This window comes from Moschus berezovskii, chromosome 16, assembly GCF_049115385.1.
Source record: "Moschus berezovskii isolate FMDL1 chromosome 16, NW_MosBer_1.0, whole genome shotgun sequence".
In the NCBI taxonomy this organism is placed as follows: domain Eukaryota; kingdom Metazoa; phylum Chordata; class Mammalia; order Artiodactyla; family Moschidae; genus Moschus; species Moschus berezovskii.
In genome coordinates, this window is record NC_142475.1 from 66,064,295 (window position 1) to 66,089,952 (window position 25,658).

General features: G+C 42.6%; 1 protein-coding gene across 1 annotated transcript; it reads right to left on the reverse strand.

Moving 5' to 3' along the window:
* Positions 1-17,540: 17,540 nt before the first annotated feature.
* ZNF572 (zinc finger protein 572) lies at positions 17,541-25,376 on the reverse strand. The gene is made up of 3 exons (XM_055407332.2): positions 24,746-25,376; positions 22,887-22,998; positions 17,541-22,207 (listed from the first exon to the last, which is right to left on the reverse strand). Exons 2-3 carry the CDS (start codon positions 22,963-22,965, stop codon positions 20,697-20,699), a joined length of 1,590 nt encoding a protein of 529 aa, XP_055263307.1. The 5' UTR covers positions 22,966-22,998; positions 24,746-25,376; the 3' UTR covers positions 17,541-20,696.
* Positions 25,377-25,658: the final 282 nt, after the last annotated feature.

Consider the following 25,658-nt stretch of genomic DNA (forward strand, 5'->3'; position numbering starts at 1 on the left):
CCCAACCAACATTTGTGAAAATCTTTTATACCTCATGTGTATGTGTCTGAACCCACCACTACAAATTCCTTGAGACTTACATAAGCCAAGGAAAATACAACCCCAGTAATAACCCCATCATTCACGTTCTATGTGCTCATGTGCTCAAACAAACAGTCAGCCAATAATAAGCCCAAGGTTACACTCCGATAGATACAGAAAAATTTACCGCCTGTCTGGAGGAAGGGGTGATTAGTGTATGTTTTCTCTTAGGCGATGAGTAACCTAGATACGATCTTCAAGGTTCCCCTCTCTGGAGGGGGTCTTATCCTTCTGTTGTCGTTTTCTAGGCACTAAACACAAGAGTTGAGAGTCCATTGGAAAGGTGGCCGAGCATGATCAGCATGAACAGGCCTAAGAGTCCAAGCCCTATGAATTCCTTCTTCACTACCTGGATTGTAAAAATAACAAACATGAAACTTAAAGAGGTTTAAGTGGCTTGGCCAAATCACAGTTTATAAGTGATGAAACCAAAAGCTAAACTCCTGGTCTCCAAATCTTGTTTCCCCAATACTCTGAAAGATCAGAGTAAATATACAAGGTAAATATACTTTACCTTTCTTCCATTATAAAACCAAGACTTTCCTTGACAATTCCTCTCTGCTATCAACAAATTCAGCTGCTTGAAAGACACATGGAATTAGAAAGAACTCAAGAAAATCAGTTTAACGTGGGAAATTGCTTTCCTGAAGATAATTCTTCACTTAACTGCTTATTGGTAACTATGAGTTCCTATACTGCTAAAATGACAGAAGGCTTGGTCAGCTGACTCTTGTAGAAGCAAATACAGTTATCACCAGAATGATTGCTACTTAATTAGAAATTATCATGAGGATTTTTTTTCCTTATTAAGTAAAAATTTTTTTAAGTAGGTAATTTTTTAATCTTTTGAAAGTCACCTTATCCATATGTGTACAGTCCAAAATCCACTTTCAACCTGGAGGCAAAAAGAGCATTTGTGATCCTCACATAGGGCACATTCTGAAAAACAGTGCTTTCCAAATTTAATGTTACATAACCATCACTTAGGTATGTTTGCATCTTGGCCTGGCTGCTGCTGCTTGTTTAGTCGCCAAGTCGTATCCAACTCTTTTGCAACCCCATGGACTGCAGCCCACCAGGCTCTTCTGTCCTTGGGATTTCCCAGGCAAGATACTGCAGTGGGTTGCATTTCCTTTTCTAGGAGATCTTCCTGACCCAGGGATCGAAGTCACATCTCCTACATTCACCCACAGGTTCTCTACCACTGAGCTGCCAGGGAAGTCCTTGGCCTGGCTGCACTTATTCAGAAACAAAAATTTGTCACTCAAGCCTGAGGCGAAGGCAATGAAATATGACAAAATCACACCCTGACTGGCAGAAAGTAATACTACTTTCAAAATCACCAGAGACACTTTTACAGTCTGGGCAGCATTCTACAATTATTTTTTTCATATAGTAGCTAATTTTGTCCTCACAACCACACTATCAGGCAGGTGCTATTTTTAACCCTATTTTACAAACAAGCAAACTGAGGTACAAAGAAGTGGTCACACAGCTAATAGAAAGCACAGCCTGAAACCAAGCCCAGGAAGTCTGCCTCAAGAACCTACCGATGTCTGACCAGAATGTAATTTTTTCTCCTTTAAGGTAAAGATTTAATCTTTAAAACAAACAAAAAGCACACTTGGTCTTTTCATTTCATTGCTTAATCACCTCTGGAATCTCCGTTGGCGCCATCTGGCCTGACAGGCTTATTACACTTTTGCCTTTTCAAATGCTATTCTTATTGCAGGAAAAAGCCTTTTCCTCCTCTCTTCAATTATCCATTGTTTAAGACCCAAATTAATTAATATCTCTTATTCTTCAAGTTTTCATAATTACCTGTTTGTCATAACAGTCAATAATTTGTATTGCAATTATTGACTTACACCTTTTCAAGAGATTTAGTTCTTAAGGCAAGGACCGTCTTATTCACAGCTGTATTCTCTGCACATGGTATATAATACACATTTTTCAATGTATTGAATACAACCTTTCCTTACTCCATCTTTTTTTTTTTTGTACCAAACTGAACAACTCCCTTTTCACTAATGGTTTGTAACACATTAGAAACACATAAGATCAAAACTTTCTTGCTCACCATGCACCTTGTCCAAAAAGACTTCGGCCACTCACTTAACTGTTCTACATTCCCTCAGCACTTAGGTAATCTTTTGCAAATTCTAGTTGCAAATGATGGAGCCAATTATATTAATTTGGAATTTTGCCTCCACCTTTTTTCTCTCCTTGAATACAGCTCATCCAGCCATAATTAGAGTACAGGTCAAGCCAATTCAGTGTAGGTAATATGTATCAAGTAGCTAACTTATGTCAGGCACTATGCTTGATGTGAGTAAAGTGGTGAGCACAGCACAGGATTTAATGGTGATGACAGCAGCAAACAGGTAATAAAAGATGTCAGGCATGTGTGCATGCTCAGTCATGTCTGACTCTTTTGCAACTCCATGGATTGTATAGCCCACCAGGCTCCTCTATCCATGGGATTGTTGCGGCAGGAATATTGGAATGGATTGCCATTTCCTCCTCCAGGGGATCTTCCTGACTCAGGGACTGAACCTGCCTCTCCTGCATCTCCTTCCTTGCCGAAGGATTTGTAAACACTGAGCCACCTCAGGGTGGCTTAAAGATGTCGTTCAGTTCAGTTTAGTTCAGACTCTCAGTCGTGACTGACTCTTTGCGACCCCAAGAATCACAGCACGCCAGGCCTCCCTGTCCATCACCAACTCCCGGAGCTCACTCAAACTCATGTCCATCAGGTCGGTGATGCCATCCAGCCATCTCATTCTCTGTCGTCCCCTTCTCCTCCCGCCCCCAATCCTTCCCAGCATCAGAGTCTTTTCCAGTGAGTCAACTCTTCGCATGAGGTGGCCAAAGTATTGTAGTTTCAGCTTTAGCATCAGTCCTTCCAATGAACACCCAAGATCGATCTCCTTTAGAATGGACTGGTTGGATCTCCTTGCAGTACAAGGGACTCTCAAGAGTCTTCTCCAGCACCACAGTTCAAAAGCATCAATTCTTCGGCGATCAGCTTTCTTCACAGTCCAGCTCTCACATCCATACATGACCACGGGAAAAACCATAGCCTGGACTAGACGGACCTTTGTTGGCAAAGTAACGTCTCTGCTTTTTAATATACTATCTAGGTTGGTCAAAACTTTCCTTCCAAGGAGTACACGTCTTAATTTCCTGGCTGCAATCAGCATCCACAGTGATTTTGGAGCCCCAAAAAATAAAGTCTGACACTGTTTCCACTGTTTCCCCATCTATTTGCCATGAAGTGATGGGACCAGACGCCATGATCTTTGTCTTCTGAATGTTGAGCTTCAAGCCAACCTTTTCACTCTCCTCTTTCACTTTCATCAAGAGGCTTTTTAGTTCCTCTTCACTTTCAGCCTTAAGGGTGGTGTCATCTGCATACCTGAGGTTACTGATATTTCTCCCAGCAATCTTGATTCCATCTTGTGCTTCTTCCAGCCCAGCGTTCCTCATGATGTACTCTGCATATAAGTTAAATAAGCAGGGTGACAATATACAACCTTGACGTACTCCTTTTCCTATTTGGAACCAGTCTCTTGTTCCATGTCCAGTTCTAACTGTTGCTTCCTGACCTGCATACAGGTTTCTCAAGAGGCAGGTCAGGTGGTCTGGTATTCCCATCTCTTTCAGAATTTTCCACAGTTTGTTGTGATCCACACAGTCAAAGGCTTTGGCATAGTCAATGAAGCAGAAATAGATGTTTTTCTGGAACTCTCTTGCTTTTTCCATGATCCAGCGGATGTTGGCAATTTGATCTCTGGTTCCTCTGCCTTTTCTAAAACCTGCTTGACCATCTGGAAGTTCATGGTTCACATATTGCTGAAGCCTGGCTTGGAGAATTTTGAGCATGACTTTACTAGCGTGTGAGATGAGTGTCATATATGTCCAAAAAAAAGGGAAGTACATGTTGCTCTGGAGGGTAAGAAGATATAAACTAACCTAGGGGTCAAGGAAGGTCTGACAGAAGTTACTTTTAAGCTGAAGGTTGAAAGTAAGAATGGGATTTCCCTGTGATCCAGTGGTTAAGAATCCACCATGCAGTGCAGGGGACGTGGGTTTGATTTCTGGTCCAGAGACTAAGATCCCACATGCTGTGGAACAACTAAGCCCAGGCGACGCAAGGAAAGATTGCCCATGACGCTATGAAGATCCCATATGTCACAACTTATACTTGACACAGCCAAATAAACATAAGAAATAAAGAATGGTTAGCAGGAATAACCAGGTATGACCTCTAACTGTAAGTGGCAATAACCACACCTTACATTTCTTTTCTCCTTTTCTCACACTTTTTCCCCCTTTTCTTCTCTTAGTAAAACACTAATGCCTGCAGCAGACAATACAAGTTTTTCACTGATTGGTTGACAGCAGTAGGATGGTAAAGAGGAGGAGTCTATTCTTCTGAACAGTCTGACTGGATATCTTCATAAGCCTCCATTCTGTTTTTTCCTCAATATCAATTTTAGAAACAAAGGAATCCTCATCAATGTGCCGAAACTGAATTGACCTTAGCATACTGGATCTGGAATGCACTTCATTTTCTGAATCAGGGGAAAATAGGGAACTAACTGCGCCAGTCTTTTCCTCAACCATGGGACTTACTTCCAGGCTCTGGGCCTAGTTCTTATAACAGCTGCCAGTAACAAGTACTGGAATTGTGCCTAGCGCTGCACAAGGGAAAAATCAGATCGTTCTTTTACTATTGAATTATACTTCTCATATAATATTAGCTTCAGGTGTACAACCTACAATGGAACAATCATCATAAGTCTAGTTACCATCGGTCACCGTACAAAGTTACTACAATGTTACTGACTATATTCCCTACACTGCACATTCCTGCTTCATGCTGGTGGTTTAGTCTCTCAGTTGTGTCCAACTCTTGTGGCTTCATGGACTGTAGCCTGCCAGGCTCCTCTGAATCCATGGGATTCTCCAGGCAAGAATACTGGAGTGGGTTGCCATCTCCTTCTCCAGGGAATCTTCCCAACCCATGAGACGAACCCCAGTCTCCTGCGTTGCAGGCAGATTCTTTACCAACTGAGCTATAAGGGAAGTCCATAGTTCTTTGTATATTTTACAATTAGCAAGTATTAATTTAATGATCAGAAGGTAAGCTACTTTTTAACAGGAAATTTTTTTATCAGTGTTTACCAGTCTCACCAGCTAATATTTTCTTTAACCATATATTTGTATGACTTAGCATGGGTCAAAATTAATCATGATCAATTTGCACCCAAGGCTTCCACTTAATCCTTCACTGTGTCAAATCCTAGAATATGTACTGATTTTACCAGTCAAGCAATATTAGATCAGCAACTTACCTGTCTCAGAACCCATAAGCTATCTCTGTTTGTAAGTGACTACATGTCCACAATGTCATGATTACCAAGATTCTGTTTCCATAACAAGATTATGTTGCCAGAATATAAGATTCTGTTATCTTTATAACCAAACATTTCAACCACCCTTAGTCTTGACTTGATTCCTACTTCACTAGGAAGGGAAGGAGGAAAAAGGAAGGGGAAGAAAATAAAGGGCAGGAAAAAGCCTGAGTTAGAATACCGATGGACAAAGCAGGAGAGATTAGGGCCAGAGAGAGGTAAAAGAGAACAAAGATGAAGTGAAAGAGATAGGGGAGTGAAAGGAAGGATAATTTTTAAACAGAAAAGGCAGCAGTTGCCCAAGTATCTGCCATATTATAAGAATGATGGAGAAGGATAAGAGGCTTATGTAAAGTGAAAGTCGCTCAGTCATGTCCAACTCTTTGCGAGTCCATATAGTCCATGGAATTCTCCAGGCCAGAACACTGGAGTGGGTAGCCTTTCCCTTCTCCACGGGATCTTCCCAACCCAGGGGTCAAACCCAGATCTCCCGCATTGCAGGTGGATTCTTTACCAGCTGAACCACCAGGGAAGCCCAAGAATACTGGAGTGGGTAGCCTATCCCTTCTCCAGGGCATCTTCCAGACCTAGGAATTGAACTGGGGTCTCCTGCCTTGCAGGCCGATTCTTTACCAACTGAACCATCAGGGAAGAAGCTTATGGAAGCTTCCTGATGGGAGAGACTGAGGGGGAAACTGGGTCTTATTCTGATGGGTGGGGCCATGCTCAGTAAATCTTTAATCCAATTTTCTGTTGATGGGCAGGGATGTGTTCCCTCCCTGTTGTTTGACCTGAGACCAAACTATGGTGGAGGCAATGAAGGTAATGGTGACCTCCTTCAAAAGGTCCCATGCACGCACTGCTGCACTCAGTGCCCCCAATCTGATCACAAGGACCACAGCCATGTCTAACTCAATGAAACTCTGAGCCATGCCATGTAGGGCCACCTAAGACAGATGGGTCATGATGGAGATGTCAACTACAAATTGGCACTTACCAAGAGCATTGCCAATGACTGAACAACAAAGGCATTAGCCACCTGCCTCTATGGAGACTGAACACCATGCTGCCATAGCTGGTGACCTTCAACAATCCCTGAGGGAGTTCAGGGTGGAGTGAGGCACTCTATGCTCCAGGGAATCTGGTGGGACAGGCCTTTAGATGTTTTTAGGAACAGATTTTATGATCTCAATCCTTGCATCTTTTCATATCTAGAGAAGCATTAACATCCCTTCATGGTGATATCAGACCCTCATGACTAACAAAAAACCTTTTATAAATTGAGTGCTTCATGGTATTGAACTCCTCCTTCACCAAAACCTTGTATATTGACTTTCCCCACTGCCACTTTGGAACAGTCTCTCAGAGCTAGCTGAGATGCTGCCTCCTGGGCTGCGTCCTCATTGTGCCCCAAATAAAACTTAACTCACAACTCTCAAGTTGTACATCTTTTTTAGTTAATACAGTTCTGACAAAATGTGATCCACTGGAGAAGGGAATGGCAAACCACTTCAGTATTCTTGCCTTGAGAACCCCATGAACAGTATGGAAAGGCAAAAAGATAGGACACTGAAAGATGAACTCCTCAGGTCAGTAGGTGCCCAATATGCTACTGGAGATCAGTGGATAAATAATTCCAGAAAGAATGAAGAAACAGAGCCAAAGCAAAAACACCCAGTTGTGGATGTAACTGGTGATAAAAGTCAAGTCTGATGCCGTAAAGAGCAATATTGCATAGGAACGTGGAATGTTAGGTCCATGAATCAAGGCAAATTGGAAACGGTCAAACAGGAGATGGCAAGAGTTTTAGGGATCACTGACATTTTAGGAATCAGCGAACTAAAGTGGACTGGAAAGGGTGAATTTAACTCAGATGATCATTATATCTACTACTGTGGGCAAGAATCCCTTAGAGGAAATGGAGTAGCCATCACAGCAAGAGAGTCCGAAATGCAGTACTTGGATGCAGTATCAAAACTGACAGAATGATCTCTGTTCATTCAAAGGCAAACCATTCAATATCACAGTAATCCAAGTCTATGCCCTGACCAGGAATGCTGAAGAAGCTGAAGTTGAACGGTTCTATGAAGACCTACAAGACCTTCTAGAACTAACACCAAAAAAAGATGTCCTTTTCATTATAGGGGACCAGAATGCAAAAGTAGGAAGTCAAGAGATACCTGGAGTAACAGGCAAATTTGGTCTTGGGAGTACAAAACGAAGCAGGCTAACAGAGTTTGGCCGAGAGAACACACTGGTCATAGCAAACACCCTCTTCCAACAACACAAGAGAAGACTCTACACACGGACATCACCAGATGGTCAATAACGAAATCAGATTGATATTCTTTTGCAGCCGAAGATGGAGAAGCTCTATAGAGACAGCAAAAACAAGACCGGGAGCTGAATGTGGCTCAGATCATGAACTCCCTTATTGCCAAATTCAGACTTAAATTGAAGAAAGTAGGGAAAACCACTAGACCATTCAGGTATGATCTAAGTCAAATCCCTTACAATTATACAGTGGAAGTGAAAAATAAACTCAAGGGTAGATCTGATAGAGTGCCTGAAGAACTATGGATGGAGGTTCATGACACTGTACAGGACGCAGTGGTCAAGACCATCCCCAAGAAAAAGAAATGCGAAAAGGCAAAATGGTTGTCTGAGGAGGCCTTACAAATAGCTGAGAAAAAAAAAAGATGCAAAAGGCAAAGGAGAAAAGGAAGGATATACCCATTTGAATGCAGAGTTCCAAAGAATAGCAAGGAGAGATAAAAAAAAAAAAAGCCTTCCTCAGGGATCAGTGCAAAGAAATAGAGGAAAACAACAGAATGAGAAAGACTAGTGATCACTTCAAGAAAATTAGAGACACCAAGGGAACAGTTCATGCAGTGATGGGCTCCATAAAGGACGGAAATGGTATGGACCTAGCAGAAGATCTTAAGAAGAGGTGGCAAGAATACACAGAAGAACTGTACAAAAAAGATCTTCATGACCCACATAACCACAATGGTGTGATCACTCACCTAGAGCCAGATGTCCTGGAATGTGAAGTCAAGTGGGCCTTAGGAAGTATCACTACGAACAAAGCTAGTGGAGGTGATGGAAGTCCAGTTGAGCTACTTCAAATTCTAAAAGATGAAGATGTGAAAGTGCTGCACTTAATATGCCAGCAAATCTGGAAAACTCAGCAGTGGCCACAGGACTGGAAAAGGTCAGTTTTCATTCCAATCCCAAAGAAAGGCAATGCCAAAGAATGCTCAAACTACCACACAATTGCACTCATCTCACATGCTAGCAAAGTAATGCTCAAAATTCTCCAAGCCAGTCTTCAACAGTACATGAAGTTGGCTTAAAACTCTCGAAGCCAGTCTTCAACGGTGACCTTCCAGATGTTCAAGCTGGGTTTAGAAAAGGCAGAGGAACCAGAGATCAAATTGCCAACATCTGCTGGATCATTAAGAAAGCAAGAGCATTCCAGAAAAACATCTACTACTGCTTTATTGACTACAACAAAGCCTTTGACAGTGTGGATCACAGCAAACTGGAAAATTCTTCAAGAGATGAGAATACCAGACCACCTGACTTGCCTCCTAAGAAATCTGTATGCAGGTCAAGAAAAAACAGTTAGAACTGAACATGGAACAACAGACTGGTTCCAAATAGGGAAAGGAGTACATCAAGGCTGTATACTGTCACCCTGCTTATTTAACTTATATGCAGAGTACATCATGAGAAATGCTGGGCTGGATGAAGCACAAGCTGGAATCAAGATTGCCAAAAAAAAATCAATAACATCAGATATGTAGATGACACCACCCTTATGGCAGGAAGCGAAGAACTGAAGAGCCTCTTGATGAAAGTGAAAGAGGAGAGTGAAAAGTTGACTTAAAACTCAACATTTGGAAAACTAAGATCACAGCATCTAGCCCCATCACTTCGTGGCAAATAGATGGGGAAACAGTGGAAACAGTAACAGACTTTATATTCTTGGGCTCTGAAATCACTGCAGATGGTGACTGCAGCCATGAAATTAAAAGACGCTTGCTCCATGGAAAAAAAAGTTATAACCACCCTAGACAGCATATTAAAAAGCAGAGACATTACTTTGCCAACAAAGGTCTAGGCAAAGCTATGGTTTTTCCAATAGTCATGTATGGATGTGACAGCTGGACTATAAAGAAAGCTGAGTGCCAAAGAATTGATGCTTTTGAACTGTGGTGTTGGAGAAGACTCTTGAGAGTCCCTTGGACTGGAAGGGGATCCAACCAGTCCATCCTAAAGGAAATCAGTCCTGAGTGTTCATTGGAAGGACTGATGCTGAAGCTGAAACTCCAATCCTTTCGCCACCTGATGCGAAGAAATGACTCATTTGAAAAGACTCCGATGCTGGGGAAGACTGAAGGAGAGAGAAGGGGATGACAGAGGGTGAGATGGTTGGATGGCATCACTGACTCGATGGGCATGAGTCTGAGCAAACTCCAGGAGATGGTGATGGACAGGGAGGCCTGGCGTGCTGCAGTCCACGGGGTCACAAAGAGTTAAGACACAATAAGCAACTGAACTGAACTAAACTGGTAATAATGATGTGCTACTTTATTAGCCTACATACTGAGCTTACTATATACACTCCCAATTTGCCCCCTCATGTTCATGAGGTAAACAAAACCAAAAGGACTGCACCATTTTACTGGCTCAAGGGGACACCCATGTCTCTGAGATAATCTTTCAAAGATAATCCAAAGATCCACGGTGGTCTCTTTATGTTACTTTATGAAGGTAACAACAGCTAACGTTGAGTGATTACTATGTATCAGCAATGCTAAGAAGGAAATGGCAACCCACTCCAGTATTCTTGCCTGGGAAATCTGATGGACACAGGAGCCTGGCTGGCTATAGTCCACGGGGTCACAAGAGTTGGAAATGCCTTAGCGACTAAACCACCACCAAGCATATTACATCCATTATCTCAGATCCTAACAAACCCATGAACTAAATGTTCTTAATATCTTTATTTTAGAAGCCAAGAAACAATCAATCCAAGAAATGATTAAACATTTCCATGATCAGAGCCTATACCTGGCAGAATTTGAGTGAACTCCGGGAGTTGGTGATGGACAGGGAGGCCTGGCGTGCTGTGATTCATGGGGTTGCAAAGAGTCGGACACGACTGAGCGACTGAACTGAACCGAACTGAACTGAAGAGCTGACAGTGAAGGCAATGGCACCCCACTCCAGTACTCTTGCCTGGAAAATCCCATGGACGGAGGAGCCTCTTGTGCTGCAGTCCATGGGGTCGCTGAGTCGGACACGACTGAGCAACTTCACTTTCACTTTTCACTTTCATGCATTGGAGAAGGAAATGAAAACCCACTCCAGTGTTCTTGCCTGGAGGATCCCAGGGACAGGGGAGTCTGGTGGGCTGACGTCTATGGGGTCGCACAGAGTCGGACACAACTGAAGTTACTTAGCAGCAGCAGCAGCAAGGGCTGACAGAATGTGGTCCACTGGAGAAGGGAACGGCAAATCACTTCAGTATACTTGCCCTGAGAACCCCATAAACAGTATGAAAAGGCAAAACGATAGGATACTGAATGAGGAATTCCCTAGGTCGGTAGGTGCCCAGTATGCTACTGGAGATCAGTGGAGAAATCAATCCAGAATGAATGAAGGGACAGAGCCAAAGCAAAAACAATACCCAGTTGTGGATGTGACTGGTGATAGAAGCAAGGTCCAGTGCTGTAAAAAGCAATATTGCATAGGAACCTAGAATGTTAGGTCCATGAATCAAGGCAAATTGGAAGTGGTCAAACAGGAGATGGCAAGAGTGAACGTTGACATTCTAGGAATCAGTGAACTAAAATGGACTGGAATGGGTGAATTTAACTCAGTTCAGTTCAGTCGCTCAGTCGTCTCCGACTCTTTGCAACCCCATGAATCACAGCATTCCAGGCCTCCCTGTCCATCACCAACTCCCGGAGTACACTCAAACTCATGTCCATAGAGTAGGTGATGCCATCCAGCCATCTCATTCTCTGTCATCCCCTTCTCCTCCCACCCCCAATCCCTCCCAGCATCAGAGTCTTTTCCAGTGAGTCAACTCATCGCATGAGGTGGCCAAAGTATTGGAGTTTCAGCTTTAGCATCAGTCCTTCCAATGAACACCCAGGATCGATCTCTTTTAGAATGGACTGGTTGGATCTCCTTGCAGCCCAAGGGACTCTCAAGAGTCTTCTCCAGCACCACAGTTCAAAAGCATCAATTCTTTGGCGATCAGCTTTCTTCACAGTCCAGCTCTCACATCCATACATGACCAGGGGAAAAACCATAGCCTTAACTAGACGGACCTTGGTTGGCAAAGTAATGTCTCTGCTTTTTAATATGCTATCTAGGTTGGTCATAACTTTCCTTCCAAGGAGTAAGTGGAAGGGAGGCTTAAAAAAGAGAGAAGTTTCCAAACACGAGGAAACACTCTCACTGGCGAGTTTGTGGCGAGCCTTGGAACCTCAGAGGGCAACACAACCGGGAGAAAAAGAAAGAAATAATTAAAACCCACAGATTACGCGCCCAACGGTAACTCCCAGGGGAGAAGCAGCGCAGACGCCCGCATCTGCCATTAGCAAGCGGGGGCCGGGCAGGGAGGAGCTGGCAGAACTGCTTAGAGAAAGGACTGGGCCTGAATGCCGCGAGGGCAATCTGAGAGAACTAACTGGGGATAGCGGGGCAGACTGTGGGATAACTAACCCACGAAAAGGTGAAAAACCCTAACCTAAGACTCCGCCAGCCCTGCTCACACAACAAAGGACTGAGCAGGTCCAGCTGGCTGTGGACTGCCCATCCCCTGCCGGGACAGGCAGGGAGGGAAGCCAGAGGCGGAAGGGGGCAACCGCAGCCCCAGAGAGGCATCCGATACCAAACTGCAGGCAGGCTTCGTCGCTAACCAAAACTTCTTGGGTTTCTGGTTGGTCAACGTCCTCCTGAGAAGGTGCGCCAGCTGTACACCAAGAAAACCGAGCAGCAGGGACCGGGGAGGCAATAAGTCGCAGTGACCACGCTCACCAAACACCTGGTCACCTGAGCTGCTCGGACCGGGGAAGGCACAAAACGCAGGCCCAACCGAGTCTGAGCCTTTGTGGAGTACCCGAGTACCTGAACCTGAGCAGCTTAGACCTGGGATGTGCATGCAACCCAGCGCCGGCCTCAGACAGTTCCCGGCAGACTAACCTAGACCCTGTTCAGTGTAGACTGGGACAGCACACATGCCGTGAGCAGGGGCAAACCCAGTGTAGCCGAGACACTGCGAGCACTCCCCACAGACGCCAGAGATATTTGTCTACAGCGTTCCTTCCTTCCCAGAACAGGACTGAACAAGTGAGCCTTAAAAAGTGTCCACCACCACCACCCCCTAGTGTCAGGGAGGAAATTAGACACTGAAGAGACCAGCAAACAGAAGCTAAAACAGAGGGAACCACCTTGGAAGTGACAGATGGAGAAGTCTAGAGGCTACTGCAAGAATAAGACTGAAAACCAGAGGCAGGAGATTTAAGTCCAAATCCTAAGAACACCAGAGAACTCCTGACTCCAGGGAACATTAATCGATAGGAGCTCATCAAATGCCTCCATACCTACACTGAAACCAAGCACTACCCAAGGGTCAACAAGTTCCAGAGCAAGACATACCACGCAAATTCTCCAGCAACACAGGAAAATAGCCCTGAGCTTCAATATACAGGCTACCCAAAGTCACTCCAAACCCATTGACATCTCATAACTCATTACTGGACACTTCATTGCACTCCAGAGAGAAGAAATCCAGCTCCACACACCAGAACAAAGACACAAGCTTCCCTAACCAGGGAACCTTGACAAGCCACCCGTCCAACCTCACCCACAGCCAGGAAACTCCAAGCCTGTGCCCCAACCAATAACGCTGAAGAAGCCAAAGTTGAACGGTTCTATGAAGACCTACAAGATCTTTTACAACTAACACCCAAAAAAGATGTCTTTTCATTATAGGGGACTGGAATTCAAAAGTAGGAAGTCAAGAAACACCTGGAATAACAGGCAAATTTGGCCTTGGAGCATGAAATGAAGCAGGGCAAAGGCTAATAGAGTTTTGCCAAGAGAACGCACTGGTCATAGCAAACACCCTCTTCCAACAACACAAGAGAAGACTCTACACATGGACATCACCAGATGGTCAACACCGAAATCAGATTGATTATATTCTTTGCAGCCAAAGATGGAGAAGCTCTATACAGTTAGCAAAAACAAGACCAGGAGCTGACTGTGGCTCAGATCATGAACTCCTTATTGCCAAATTCAGACTGAAATTGAAGAAAATAGGGAAAACCACTAGACCATTCAGCTATGACCTAAATCAAATCCCTTATGATTATACAGTGGAAGTGAGAAATAGATTTAAGGGACTAGATCTGAAAGAGTGCCTGACGAACTATGGACGGAGGTTCATGACATTGTAAAGGAAAGAGGGACCAAGACCATCCCCATGGAAAAGAAATGCAAAAAAGCAAATGGCTGTCTGAGGAGGCCTTACAAATAGCTGAGAAAAAAAAGATGCAAAAGGCAAAGGAGAAAAGGAAAGATATACCCATTTGAATGCAGAGGTCCAAAGAATAGCAAGGAGAGATATGAAAGCCTTCCTCAGTGATCAATGTAAAGAAATAGAGGAAAACAACAGAATAGCAAAGATGAGATCTCTTCAAGAAAATTAGAGATACCAAGGGAACATTTCATGCAAAGATGGGGTCGACAAAGGACAGAAATGGTATGGACCTAACAGAAGCAAAAGATATTAAGAAGAGGTGGCAAGAATACACAGAAGAACTGTACAAAAAAGATCTTCACGACCAAGATAATCATGATGGCGTGATCACTGACCTAGAGCCAGTCATCATAGCATGTGAAGTCAAGTGGGCCTTAGAAAGCATCACTACGAACAAAGAGAGTGGAGGTGATGGAATTCCAGTTGAGCTATTTCAAATCCTAAAAGATGATGCTGTGAAAGTACTGCATGCAATATGCCAGCAAACTTGGAAAACTCAGCAGTGGCCATAGGACTGGAAAAGGTCAGTCTTCATTCCAATCCCAAAGAAAGGCAATGCCAAAGAATGCTCAAACTACCACACAATTGCACTCATCTCCCACTTTAGTAAAGTCATGCTCAAAACTCTCCAAGCCAGGCTTCAGCAATACGTGAACCATGAACTTCCAGATGTTCAAGCAGGTTTTAGAAAAGGCAGAGGAACCAGAGATCAAATTGCCAACATCCGCCGGATCATGGAAAAAGCAAGAGAGTTCCAGAAAAACATCTATTTCTGCTTTATTGACTATGCCAAAGCCTTTGACTGTGTGGATCACAATAAACTGTGGAACATTCTGAAAGAGATGGGAATACCAGACCACCTGACCTGCCTCTTGAGAAACCTGTATGCAGGTCAGGAAGCAACAGTTAGAACTGGACATGGAACAACAGACTGGTTCCAAATAGGAAAAGGAGTACGTCAAGGTTGTATATTGTCACCCTGCTAATTTAACTTATATACAGAGTACATCATGAGGAACGCTGGGCTGGAAGAAGCACAAGCTGGAATCAAGATTGCTGGGAGAAATATCAGTAACCTCAGGTATGCAGATGACACCACCCTTATGGCTGAAAGTGAAGAGGAACTAAAAAGCCTCTTGATGAAAGTGAAAAAAGAGAGTGAAAAGGTTGGCTTGACGCTCAACATTCAGAAAACAAAGATCATGGCATCTGGTCCCATCACTTCATGGCAAATAGATGGGGAAACAGTGGAAACAGTGTCAGACTTTATTTTTGGGGGGCTCCAAAATCACTGCGGATGCTGATTGCAGCCAGGAAATTAAAAGACGCTTGCCCCTTGGAAGGAAAGTTATGACCAACCTTGATAGTATATTAAAAAGCAGAGACATTACTTTGCCAACCAAGGTCCATCTAGTCAAGGCAATGGTTTTTCCCGTGGTCATGTATGGATGTGAGAGTTGGACTGTGAAGAAAGCCGATCGCCGAAGAATCAATGCTTTTGAACTGTGGTGCTGGAGAAGACTCTTGAGAGTCCCTTATACTGCAAGGAGATCCAACCAGTCCATTCTAAAGGAGATCAGTCCTGGGTGTTCATTGGAGGGACTGATGCTAAAGCTGAAACTGCAGTAGTTTGGCCACCTCATGCAACGAGCTGACTCACTGGAAAAGACTCTGATGCTGGGAAAGGTTGGGGGCGGGAGGAGAAGGGGACGACAGAGAATGAGATGGCTGGATGGCATCACCAACTCTGTGGACATGTGTTTGAGTGAACTCTGGGAGTTGGTGATGGACAGGGAGGGCTGGCGTGCTGTGATTCATGGGGTCGCAGAGAGTCGGACACGACTGAGTGACTGAACTGAACTGAGGAATCTATGTAAAGGAAATAATTGGAGAAGCCTGCAAATTTATGCATAAAGATAGTTATTTAAAGTTGTTTTATGTAAAAATGTAAATGATGACAGTTGAAGGTTAAGTAAACTATGTACATCCGTGAGTACTGTTACACAGTCATTAGAGTATACTTAGGAACAGGAATGTTGGAGAAGACTCTTGAGAGGCCCTTGGACTGCAAGGAGATCCAACCAGTCCATCCTAAAGGAGATCAGTCCTGGGTGTTCATTGGAAGGATTGATGCTAAAGCTGAAACTCCAATACTTTGGCCACCTCATGCGATGAGTTGACTCACTGGAAAAGACTCTGATGCTGGGAGTGATTGGGGGCGGGAGGAGAAGGGGACGACAGAGAATGAGATGGCTGGATGGCATCACCAACTCGATGGACAGGGAGGCCTGGCGTGCTGTGATTCATGGGGTCGCAAAGAGTCGGACACGACTGAGCGACTGAACTGAACTGAACTGAACTGAACTGAGGGTTAGCGTGATGACAGATCCAGCCTTTCAAGGCAGTCACTTTCATTTCCAAGTCAGCCCAGTTTCTGTGGACTGGATAAACAATGGTGTTAAAGGGACCTGGGGGCATGCTGAGCATATACAGCCTAACTCAGTAGACTTTATCCATTGGTAAAGGTTTGGTTGACGTTTATCCCTCAACCGAAACCAATCAATAAACACTTCATATGCCAGGTTTTGTGTCAGGGTTTAGGATTACAAAAATGAAATCCATTCTCTGATTCAAGGAATTCAGTCTAGTAGAAACACATATCCTGGAAGGACATACTCTAGGACATTAGCATAAAACATAAAAGCACATGACAACTACTCAGTAATAAGCACTACTACGTGCAAAACAAGTATTGTGTCAAACTTCACCAAGCTTGTATTTTCACAGCAAATCTAACCCACTTTGATGTACAGTTATCTCAAGGTCATCAGACTATCCAATTATTAAATCTGATGATGGAGGGGTCAACATAATAAACATAAAGAACTGCCAAGGAGAAAGGAGTTATCCGAAAGGCTATACATTTTCCTTCTATTAGTCTATCCTTACCTCTGCTTCCCACTGCTATATGACCTCTGATAAACACATATTAGGTATCAGGTAAATTTTTGTTGAACAAATGATTATGCTGCTTGAAAGGAATTACACAAACTCAAATACAGAGTAAAAACCAATAAGTTTGTCATTACAATGGTTACTGGCAAAGGTGGGGACTAATGTATAGGAGCAATTGTCACACAGACTATAATCCTCTCTTTCTCATCATCAGTAAGGAAACTTCTACAGCACCAAGGAGAAGACCATCTGGTAGATTAAACTTGAATGGCTTAGAACAATGAAAGCAAAGTTTTATCTCAGGTACTATAACAGATATTTATGCTTGCATACTTCTGGTAAGCTATAATGCAACTGGGGAGTGACTTCCCTGCTACATCTGTGAACATAAGCATTAACATTAATTTCCCCATTTCACTGTTAGGGCTAAAATATCTAAGCCCCTACTTTGAGTAGGAAAAAATGAATACAGGAAGGAGTCTTCTCTTTAATTAAGAAGAAACTATGAAACACATCACTTGTTAGTAAGAATGCTTTATTTATTCAGGTGCTAAATCCTTTGTGCTGGCAAGAAAAACAGAATACAGAGAATACTTACTTTTGGGGGAGCTAAACAAAGAACCTATTTGCTGACTCATTAAAGTGAGGCAAAGGCATCAAACAGGATTACATCTGACTACATTAAATTCTCCTTTGTTAAATGACAAATCTCTCTTCGGTTTTCTGAATTTTCAACTCAAACAGATTCTTGCCAAATTATTTTACTAATGAAGCCCATCTAAATCCATCTAAAATGTGAACATATATGCCTCTACAGGTATTAAGGTTTGTGAAGTAGGTTTTATATAATTGTGGGCAGTCATAAAACACAGTGCAGGGACAGTAATAGGACACAAGTTATACAGTTGTTAATCTCTTCAGATGCAAGTTAACTAAAATTGAACTTGCAGTTTTGTTCTTTCTTGACTTAAACTGAGTCCTTTCTTTCATGAACAACAACAAAATTCAATAAGCCAAATGAAATAAAAGTGCTTTCGACAGTCTGCAGACTAAAACACATTAGTCTTGTGCTTTTATAATACCTTATTCCTTGGGGTTCCTGAGGCTGATCATAAAGAATCCACAAGTAGGAAAGTTTGGAACTGTACTGTTGCTTCTGAAAATGAAGGATATTTTTCAATTTGTTTAAATTAATAATAACTAATTACCATTTATTTAGACCCATATTTTAAGCACTGTGCTAGCTGCTTTGCAAACATTCATTTAACCCTTACCAAAACCGTGCAATGTAGACATCATCTCTGTTTTACAGATGAGGAACCAAGTTCAGAGTGGTTACTTGCCACACATAATGGGCTCCACGATTGTGAACCACCCCAACAGCTGCTTCTTTGCAAATGATCATTAATCAGACGCTCATCAAACATCAAACTCTCAGTTGTCTGCAATAAAGAATATTGTATGTATACCTATGGCTGATTCATGTTGAGGTTTGACAGAAAATAACAAAATTCTGTAAAGCAATTATCCTTCCATTAAAAAATAAATTAATTAAAAAATAAAAAAAAAGAGTACTGTAAACACTTATCCGTCTAGTCAAGGCTATGGTTTTTCCCGTGGTCATGTATGGATGTGAGAGTTGGACTGTGAAGAAAACTGATCGCCGAAGAATTGATGCTTTTGAACTGTGGTGCTGGAGAAGACTCTTGAGAGTCCCTTGGACTGCAAGGAGATCCAACCAGTCCATTCTAAAGGAGATCAATCCTGGGTGTTCATTGGAAGGACTGACACTAAAGCTGAAACTCCAATACTTTGGCCACCTCATGCGATGAGTTGACTCAATGGAAAAGACTCTGATGCTGGGAAGGATTGGGGGCGGAAGGAGACGGGGACGACAGAGAATGAGATGGCTGAATGGCATCACCGACTCTATGGACATGAGTCTGACTGAACTCCGGGAGTTGGTGATGGACAGGGAGGCCTGGCGTACTGTGATTCATGGGGTCGCAAAGAGTCGGACACGACTGAGCGACTGAACTGAACTGAAACACTTATCCTCAGATACGACAGTTAGGACAATTGGGGTAACACTGCCTAACATACAAAGGCAACAGGATGCTTGAGTAAGAGTCACACTAAAGCCAAAGATGCCCATAAGGTTTTCCCCCTTTCTGAAAGCATAAAATCACCCCCAAAGACTTCTTGAATACCATTAATTATCAGCTTTGATTCATTTTGAAATCCCAAAACAATATAAAAAGACACAATTGCCTTGCCAGTATCAGGTGCACCACAGTCACAAAAGAAAATCCCCATGGACTTCAGTTACCCACCAGCTACAGAGAGCCCTCTGCCCAAGCTGTAATTGGCCCCTTCTGGCTCCACATTCCTAATATACATCTCTACTTATTCTTCAAAAAGTATATTTTTGACTCAAAAAAAAGAAGATGAAATCCTGGGTAAGTCCTGACCTTCCTACACATCTACCTTTTTACAGTGGCAGGAAAAAATGGAGGTGGGGACAGAGGAAATATCTTAATCCTTTACAACACACCATTCCCATTGGACAAATGAACAGGGAGAATAGTGTCTTGGTTACCAGATCCACACACCATGTACGTCAAGAGGCAAAAGCAAACTGCCGAGACTGGAACTTAGGAATCTGGAGCTCCAGTGGCAAACTGTCCCTGGACACTGGCTCAGACTCAGTGAGTTAACTAATAGAAAAAGAACCCAGTGTCTTTGATCTGATGAAGAATTATATAATAGGAAAACTGAGGGAAAAGGACCACTTGACAGAAAAATTCAAAACAGAATTATGAATCCTACCTCTTAATCTGACTTTGACCAAGACAATGGGATCATATCTCTAGATAACTGAGACGGTTGAATCTAACACACACAATCATCAAAATAGTGAACTGTTAGACCTAGTGCCTTCAAAACTCTATCTACTCCTAGACTATATTGTAATTCCTCTTGGAGAACAGAATCCCCAGAGCACATTTCCTACAGTCTTATAAGAACCGTCAAGAACGATGATCTCGAAAGAATTTTTTGTGTTATTTAAAACAGCAGCCCCCAGTGGCTACTGAGCATTCAGCAAGGGGTTTACCTGACTAAAGAACTCCATTTTAAATTTCATCTTAATCAATTTAAACTTAACTATCTATGTGTGGTGAGTGGCTGTTGCACCAAACAATGCAGTTCTAAAAGTTAATTTTCAGCAAATAACATATTTGAAAAAAAGTAGTCTTCTCTTCCTTAAGACTCAACAAAACAGCCAGGAAATCACATTATCTGTTCAAAAAAATCTCTCTCTGGGCAAACCCATAGGACAGCAATGATCTGTCACCACCCAGTCAGGCAACAGGAAAAAAGATTCAATGACAATCTCATCTTTAGTCTCCCAGGATTTCTCTCCAGGTTTTCCTTTAAAACTATTACTGTCTTACCTTAAATAAAAAATATTCTTTCTCTCCATCACTGGCAGTATCTCTCACTGGGCAAATTTGGTGACCTGATAATCTGGGTCTTCCCAACCTTTAAGCTGGGAAGTTGACTTTTCCCACATGTTTTGGCAAACAAACCAAACAAATTTTGCAACAGTGTGATCTGAGAACATCTTAATTGTAATTTTTGATAAGAAAAGAAAAAGAAACAGACTTTAGGACTCAGGAGGGAGATGAACTTGGGATCGAAAATGAAGGGATGAGTGCTATTTCCCCAGAATAGTTTTTCCAAGTCCATTCATGAGGAAAATCTTCCACTTCAGGAAACTCAAAAGATTTTCCTACATGAATTTTCCGATGCTGACTGAGGTAGGCACTTCGGCTGAAGCATTTCTCACAGTCAGTACATTTGTAAGGTTTTTCTCCCATGTGGGTCCTCCGGTGTCTGATAAGGTTAAAGCTCTGACTGAAGCACTCACCACAGTCAGGACATTTATAAGGTTTCTCTCCCGTGTGTGTCCTTTGGTGAATCACCAGGGTGGAACTCTGACTAAAAGTTTTCCAACACTCAGAACATCTGTAAGGTTTTTCTCCTGTATGTGTTCTCTGATGTCTTATGAGATGAGAGCTGAGGCCAAAACTCTTTCCACATTCACAACATTTATATGGCTTCTCTCCTGGCTGGATTCTGCATTCTTCTATCAGGCTATAGTTCTGACTCAAACTTTCTCCATATTCAGAACTTTGATAGGTTTTGTCATCTGTGTGCATTTTCTGATGTGTAACCAGGTTTGAACTTCGACTGAAATTCTTCCCACATTTCATACACTGATAGGGTTTTTCTCCTGTATGTATTCTCTGATGCTTGATTAGAGTAGAATTACAACCAAAGCTTTTTCCACATTCAGGACATTTATAGGGCTTCTCACCAGTGTGGGTCCGCTGGTGACGAATCAGACTTGAGCTCTGACTAAAACTCTTCCCACAGTCGGGGCACTTGTATGGTTTTTCTCCAGTGTGGGTTCTCTGATGTTCTACGAGCACGTAACTATGGCTGAAGCATTTCCCACAAACTGGACATTCATATGGTTTTTCACCTGTGTGCGACCGGTAATGCTGAATAAGATGAGAGCTGCTGCTGAGACTCTTCGCACACTCGGGACATTTATAGGGTTTCTCCCCCGTGTGAGTTCTTTCATGGATAATAAGATGGGAAGAGTTGCTGAAGCTTTTCCCACATTCACCACACTGGTAGGGCTTCTCGCCTGTGTGCGTCCTCAGGTGCTGAATCAAGTGAGAGCTGTTACTGAAGCACTTCCCACACTCAGAACATCTGTAAGGTTTTTCTCCTGAGTGGGTCCTCTTGTGAGTTCGAAGGTGAGAACTATTACTGAAGCTTTTCCAACAATCAGAACATTTGTAGGGTTTGTCCCCAAAGGATGGGTTCTGCTGGCCAGCAGGCCTGGTATGTTCTCCTGGGCTCCATCCCCAGTGATTGGGTTGTTCCTCCTTTTTTTCTGTACAATTTTCCTGATTCTCCAAGTTGCTATCATTCTCATAGGAATCATCACATTCAGTTTTACCTCTTTGGGACCCTGTCAACAGTATTTCTTTTGTGTCTTCATCCTTACAATTTTCTGGGTCATCACTTCTAGACCATTTTGAGGCTCTCTCTTTATCTGCCTTGGAGTTACTGTATTGAACAGTTTTCAAATTATTCTTACCTTCATCTCCTGCAGGAATAAACAAATACTCTAAACATTCCCTAGTCTCTGCCAGGGGGAAGAAATTCTCAATTACAGTGGAAGACAGGGAATAACAAACTCAAACCTTGTAAAATGTTTTAGATTTTTAAAGTGTTTCCAGAAGAATATTAAACAATTATTAGTTGGGGGGGAAAATGTGTTTACAGTTAGTTTTACTTCTTTTACTCAATGTGTTCATCAGAAGCAGGTGAATTTTCTGTATTTATAACAACAGTAATGAAGTGTCTGGTCAGTTCTCACCAATTGCCATGGTGGATATCAAAATATTAATAAAAATAAGTTCACTGAATTTTACTCTAGAAGACTTTAAAAAGTAAGAGAGAAAGTGAATAGAACACCATCTGAGGTAAAAACTAGACAAAAATATTAGTTAAAATCTTAGCAAACAAAGAAATAGCAATGATACCCACTACTTATTAAGAATGGTAGTTTTGCATACAGTGTATCAGTATCTTAAAAAAATATGTGAGACATATTCTCATTCACCTTTCTTAAAGATGAGAAAACTGAGGCTAAAAGAGTTTTCATAGCTTGTGACAGACCGGGGAAATCAAATTAAAAGTCTGTCTCATTCTAATGCCCTGATCTTTCTATACATTCTACAGCATGTCTTAAAACAAATTCCCAAAGGATTCAGATCTCTCACCTGTAATAGTGCTTTTCAAACGCTCCTTCTTTGTGAAGCCATTAGAATCTGAGACCAATAATTTTTGCTCTTGTTCCATCACAATGATCAGTCAGATTCGGGATCAGAAATCCTGCAGAAGGAAACAAGTTATGTTTAAAGGCATTTGTTAACATTTCTCCTTCCTTCCTTCCAACCACTGCAACACAACAACTGTTAAGCACTCAATGTTCTGCGGACCATACTGAACATAAGAAACATGGGATTTTGAAATCCTTCGGAACATCTAACCTTAGATTCAAGTTATTTAGGATTAAGCATTAACCCAATTTACCTTTCCCAGGGAAATAATTTAAAAATTAAACCTTTGCAACAAAGTCTGAGGATCAAGGTTTAAAAATAGAATAAACATTAATACTGTCCACTTGGAACTCAGAAACACTTTTGGTTGAAAAACTGAAGTAGTTTTTTTGGAAAAGGCATCAATAGTAAGACTTTAGGAATCGACATGCAGGTATAAGAAGCAGCTAAAGAGAAACTGTTTAAAATACGTGGATCCTTGACAGAAGGACGAAACCTTTGAAGTTAATTTCAAACAAAAGTTAGGATTTACTTGACTAGTAACAATAAATTAAGACAAAGTAGAGCTAAAATCATCACAGCCAATAATTTCTAAATATAAAAGGGAGGCTAACAAGTGACCTCTTCCTTGTCTCTTACTATCATAATCACAATATTCCTTTCAGCCTAAGCTTTATCTTCTGGACCCAATTACAACCCCTAACCTACTTGAGGGACTGGAAGGCAATTATATATGGACTTGGCATCCATTTCAGGATATAAAAAAATAGCACAATTCAAGAAAAATGAGAGCTTAAAAAGCACACACATAGAAAATAAAAGACTAATACTTTTCAATCTGTTACTGCCTATTATGTGTCATGCAGTGAACCAGATACCTTACACATAACATTTCTCACGTAATTCTTATAAGAGCTCCCTGAAGTGTATAAAAATATTGTTGCTGTTGTTTAGTTCCTAAGTCACGTCCAACTCTTTTGCAACCCCATGGACTGTTAGCCAACCATGGTCCTCTGTCCATGGGATTTCCCAAGCAAGAATACTGGAGTGGGTTGCCATTTCCTTCTATAGGGGATCTTCCCAAACCAGGGATAGAACATGCATCTCCTCCATTAGCAAGTAGATTCTTTACCACTGAGCCCTCAGGAAAGCCTTGTATAAACAGGTACCAGCACGTTATAGGTGAACAAAACAGACATTCAGAAACTTGCCCAAGGTCAAACAACCAGAACGCAGTAGAGCAGGATTCAGTCCCATATATGTTGAACACTGAATGTAATACTCTTGTCTATTATAGTAAACAACTAGAGAAGAAAGCAGAAACTGGGCAAAATTCCAACCAGCAAATGATCAGGACTTTTATTTTGTAATATATTGACTTCCATCACCAGCACCTCCCCTACTGCCTGCACCACAAGCCTTTGTGGGATCTTAATTCTCCAAACAGGGATTGAACCCCAGGCCCTGCAATGAGAGTGCCGAGCCCTAATCACTGGCTTGCCAGAGAATTCCTATACTGACTGCATTTTTAGAAAACCAATTTATATCCCTAGACTTTCTATCAAAAGAAGCTGGCATTCTCTAAGTACCTTCAATATATATGAAATTTGTCTAAATTACAAGTATGCCCAATGTTTGTGTAGGGAAAAAAACATACACCTGAACGGGAAAAAAAAGTTGTTCAAATGGAGTAATATGTTTTACCATCGGAGTTACATACTTCTATCACAGCCCTTACAAAAGAAGCATTAGTCCACGTAAGATACCCGTGCTACCATTTTCCCTGCTAAGAAACTTACTAATTTTGGTAACAGAGGAGCTCTCAGGAACACTGGCTCAGCAAAACGGTAGCAAACTTAAGGCCACAGTCGGTATTAAAAAGCTGTCGCTAAGATGTCACGCCACCGAGAAAGGCTGTTTTTACTGCCTAGAGCAAAAAGGTGATTAGGAACGGGGCAGTGCTTCGGCTTAAAGACTCCCAAAGAAAATGCACTGCCTGAAGCTTAGCTTTAAAAAGCGCCGGCAGGGAGCACAGGTCGGGTACACTGCGGGTAAGTTCCAGGGGAACGGATCGTCTCCAGTCGACACGGTCCTTCCAGGGACGTCGCAGGGGAGGGAGGCGCGGTGGCCTGAGCTGCTGGAGACGCTGGGCCTTGGCCCTTCCCAGAAGCGGCAGTCCTTTGCAGGAAAAACATTGCAGCCTGGGGGACGCAGCTTCCGCTCCTCCTGCCCGAAACCCTCGGCTCCGTCCCCCTCCCCGAGAAGGAACTCACTGTTCAGGGGGCTACATACTAGGCGCCCGGCACCCCCAGCAGGCCCGGGATTAGGAGCCCACTCTACTTCTGACCCCACCAACCGAGGGTCCTAACCTCTCAAACCCGGAAGTCAGAAACAGGAAGTTCCCCCTTCTCCCACAGTGGGCTTGATGGAGCCTCTCTAGAAAACAGGATGGCTGGCTCTCGTTGATCTTAACCCTTAGGGTCCCGGACAAGCAGGAGTGTGCCGGTGGTATTCCTCTTCCTTGTGGACACGTTTGCCGACTCTGATTCTCATCCCTCACATTTATCAAGTACCTTATAATAGGGGACCAGTTGGAGCTGATGCTTTTCCTTGCCATCGGGGCATCATCAGATTTCTCATCATCACTGGAATTAAAATGAAGCGAGTATTTGTTAAGCGCAGACTCTGTTCCCACCGCTGTGAACTGGGAGG

Bases quoted from the DNA above. Each gene is read 5' to 3' on its own strand.
- ZNF572 (XM_055407332.2), bottom strand. From the start codon at position 22,965: ATGGAACAAGAGCAAAAATTATTGGTCTCAGATTCTAATGGCTTCACA. The intron at 22,208-22,886 runs GTGAGAGATCTG...TTATTCCTGCAG, and splicing joins TTTGAAAAGCACTATTACAG to GAGATGAAGGTAAGAATAAT.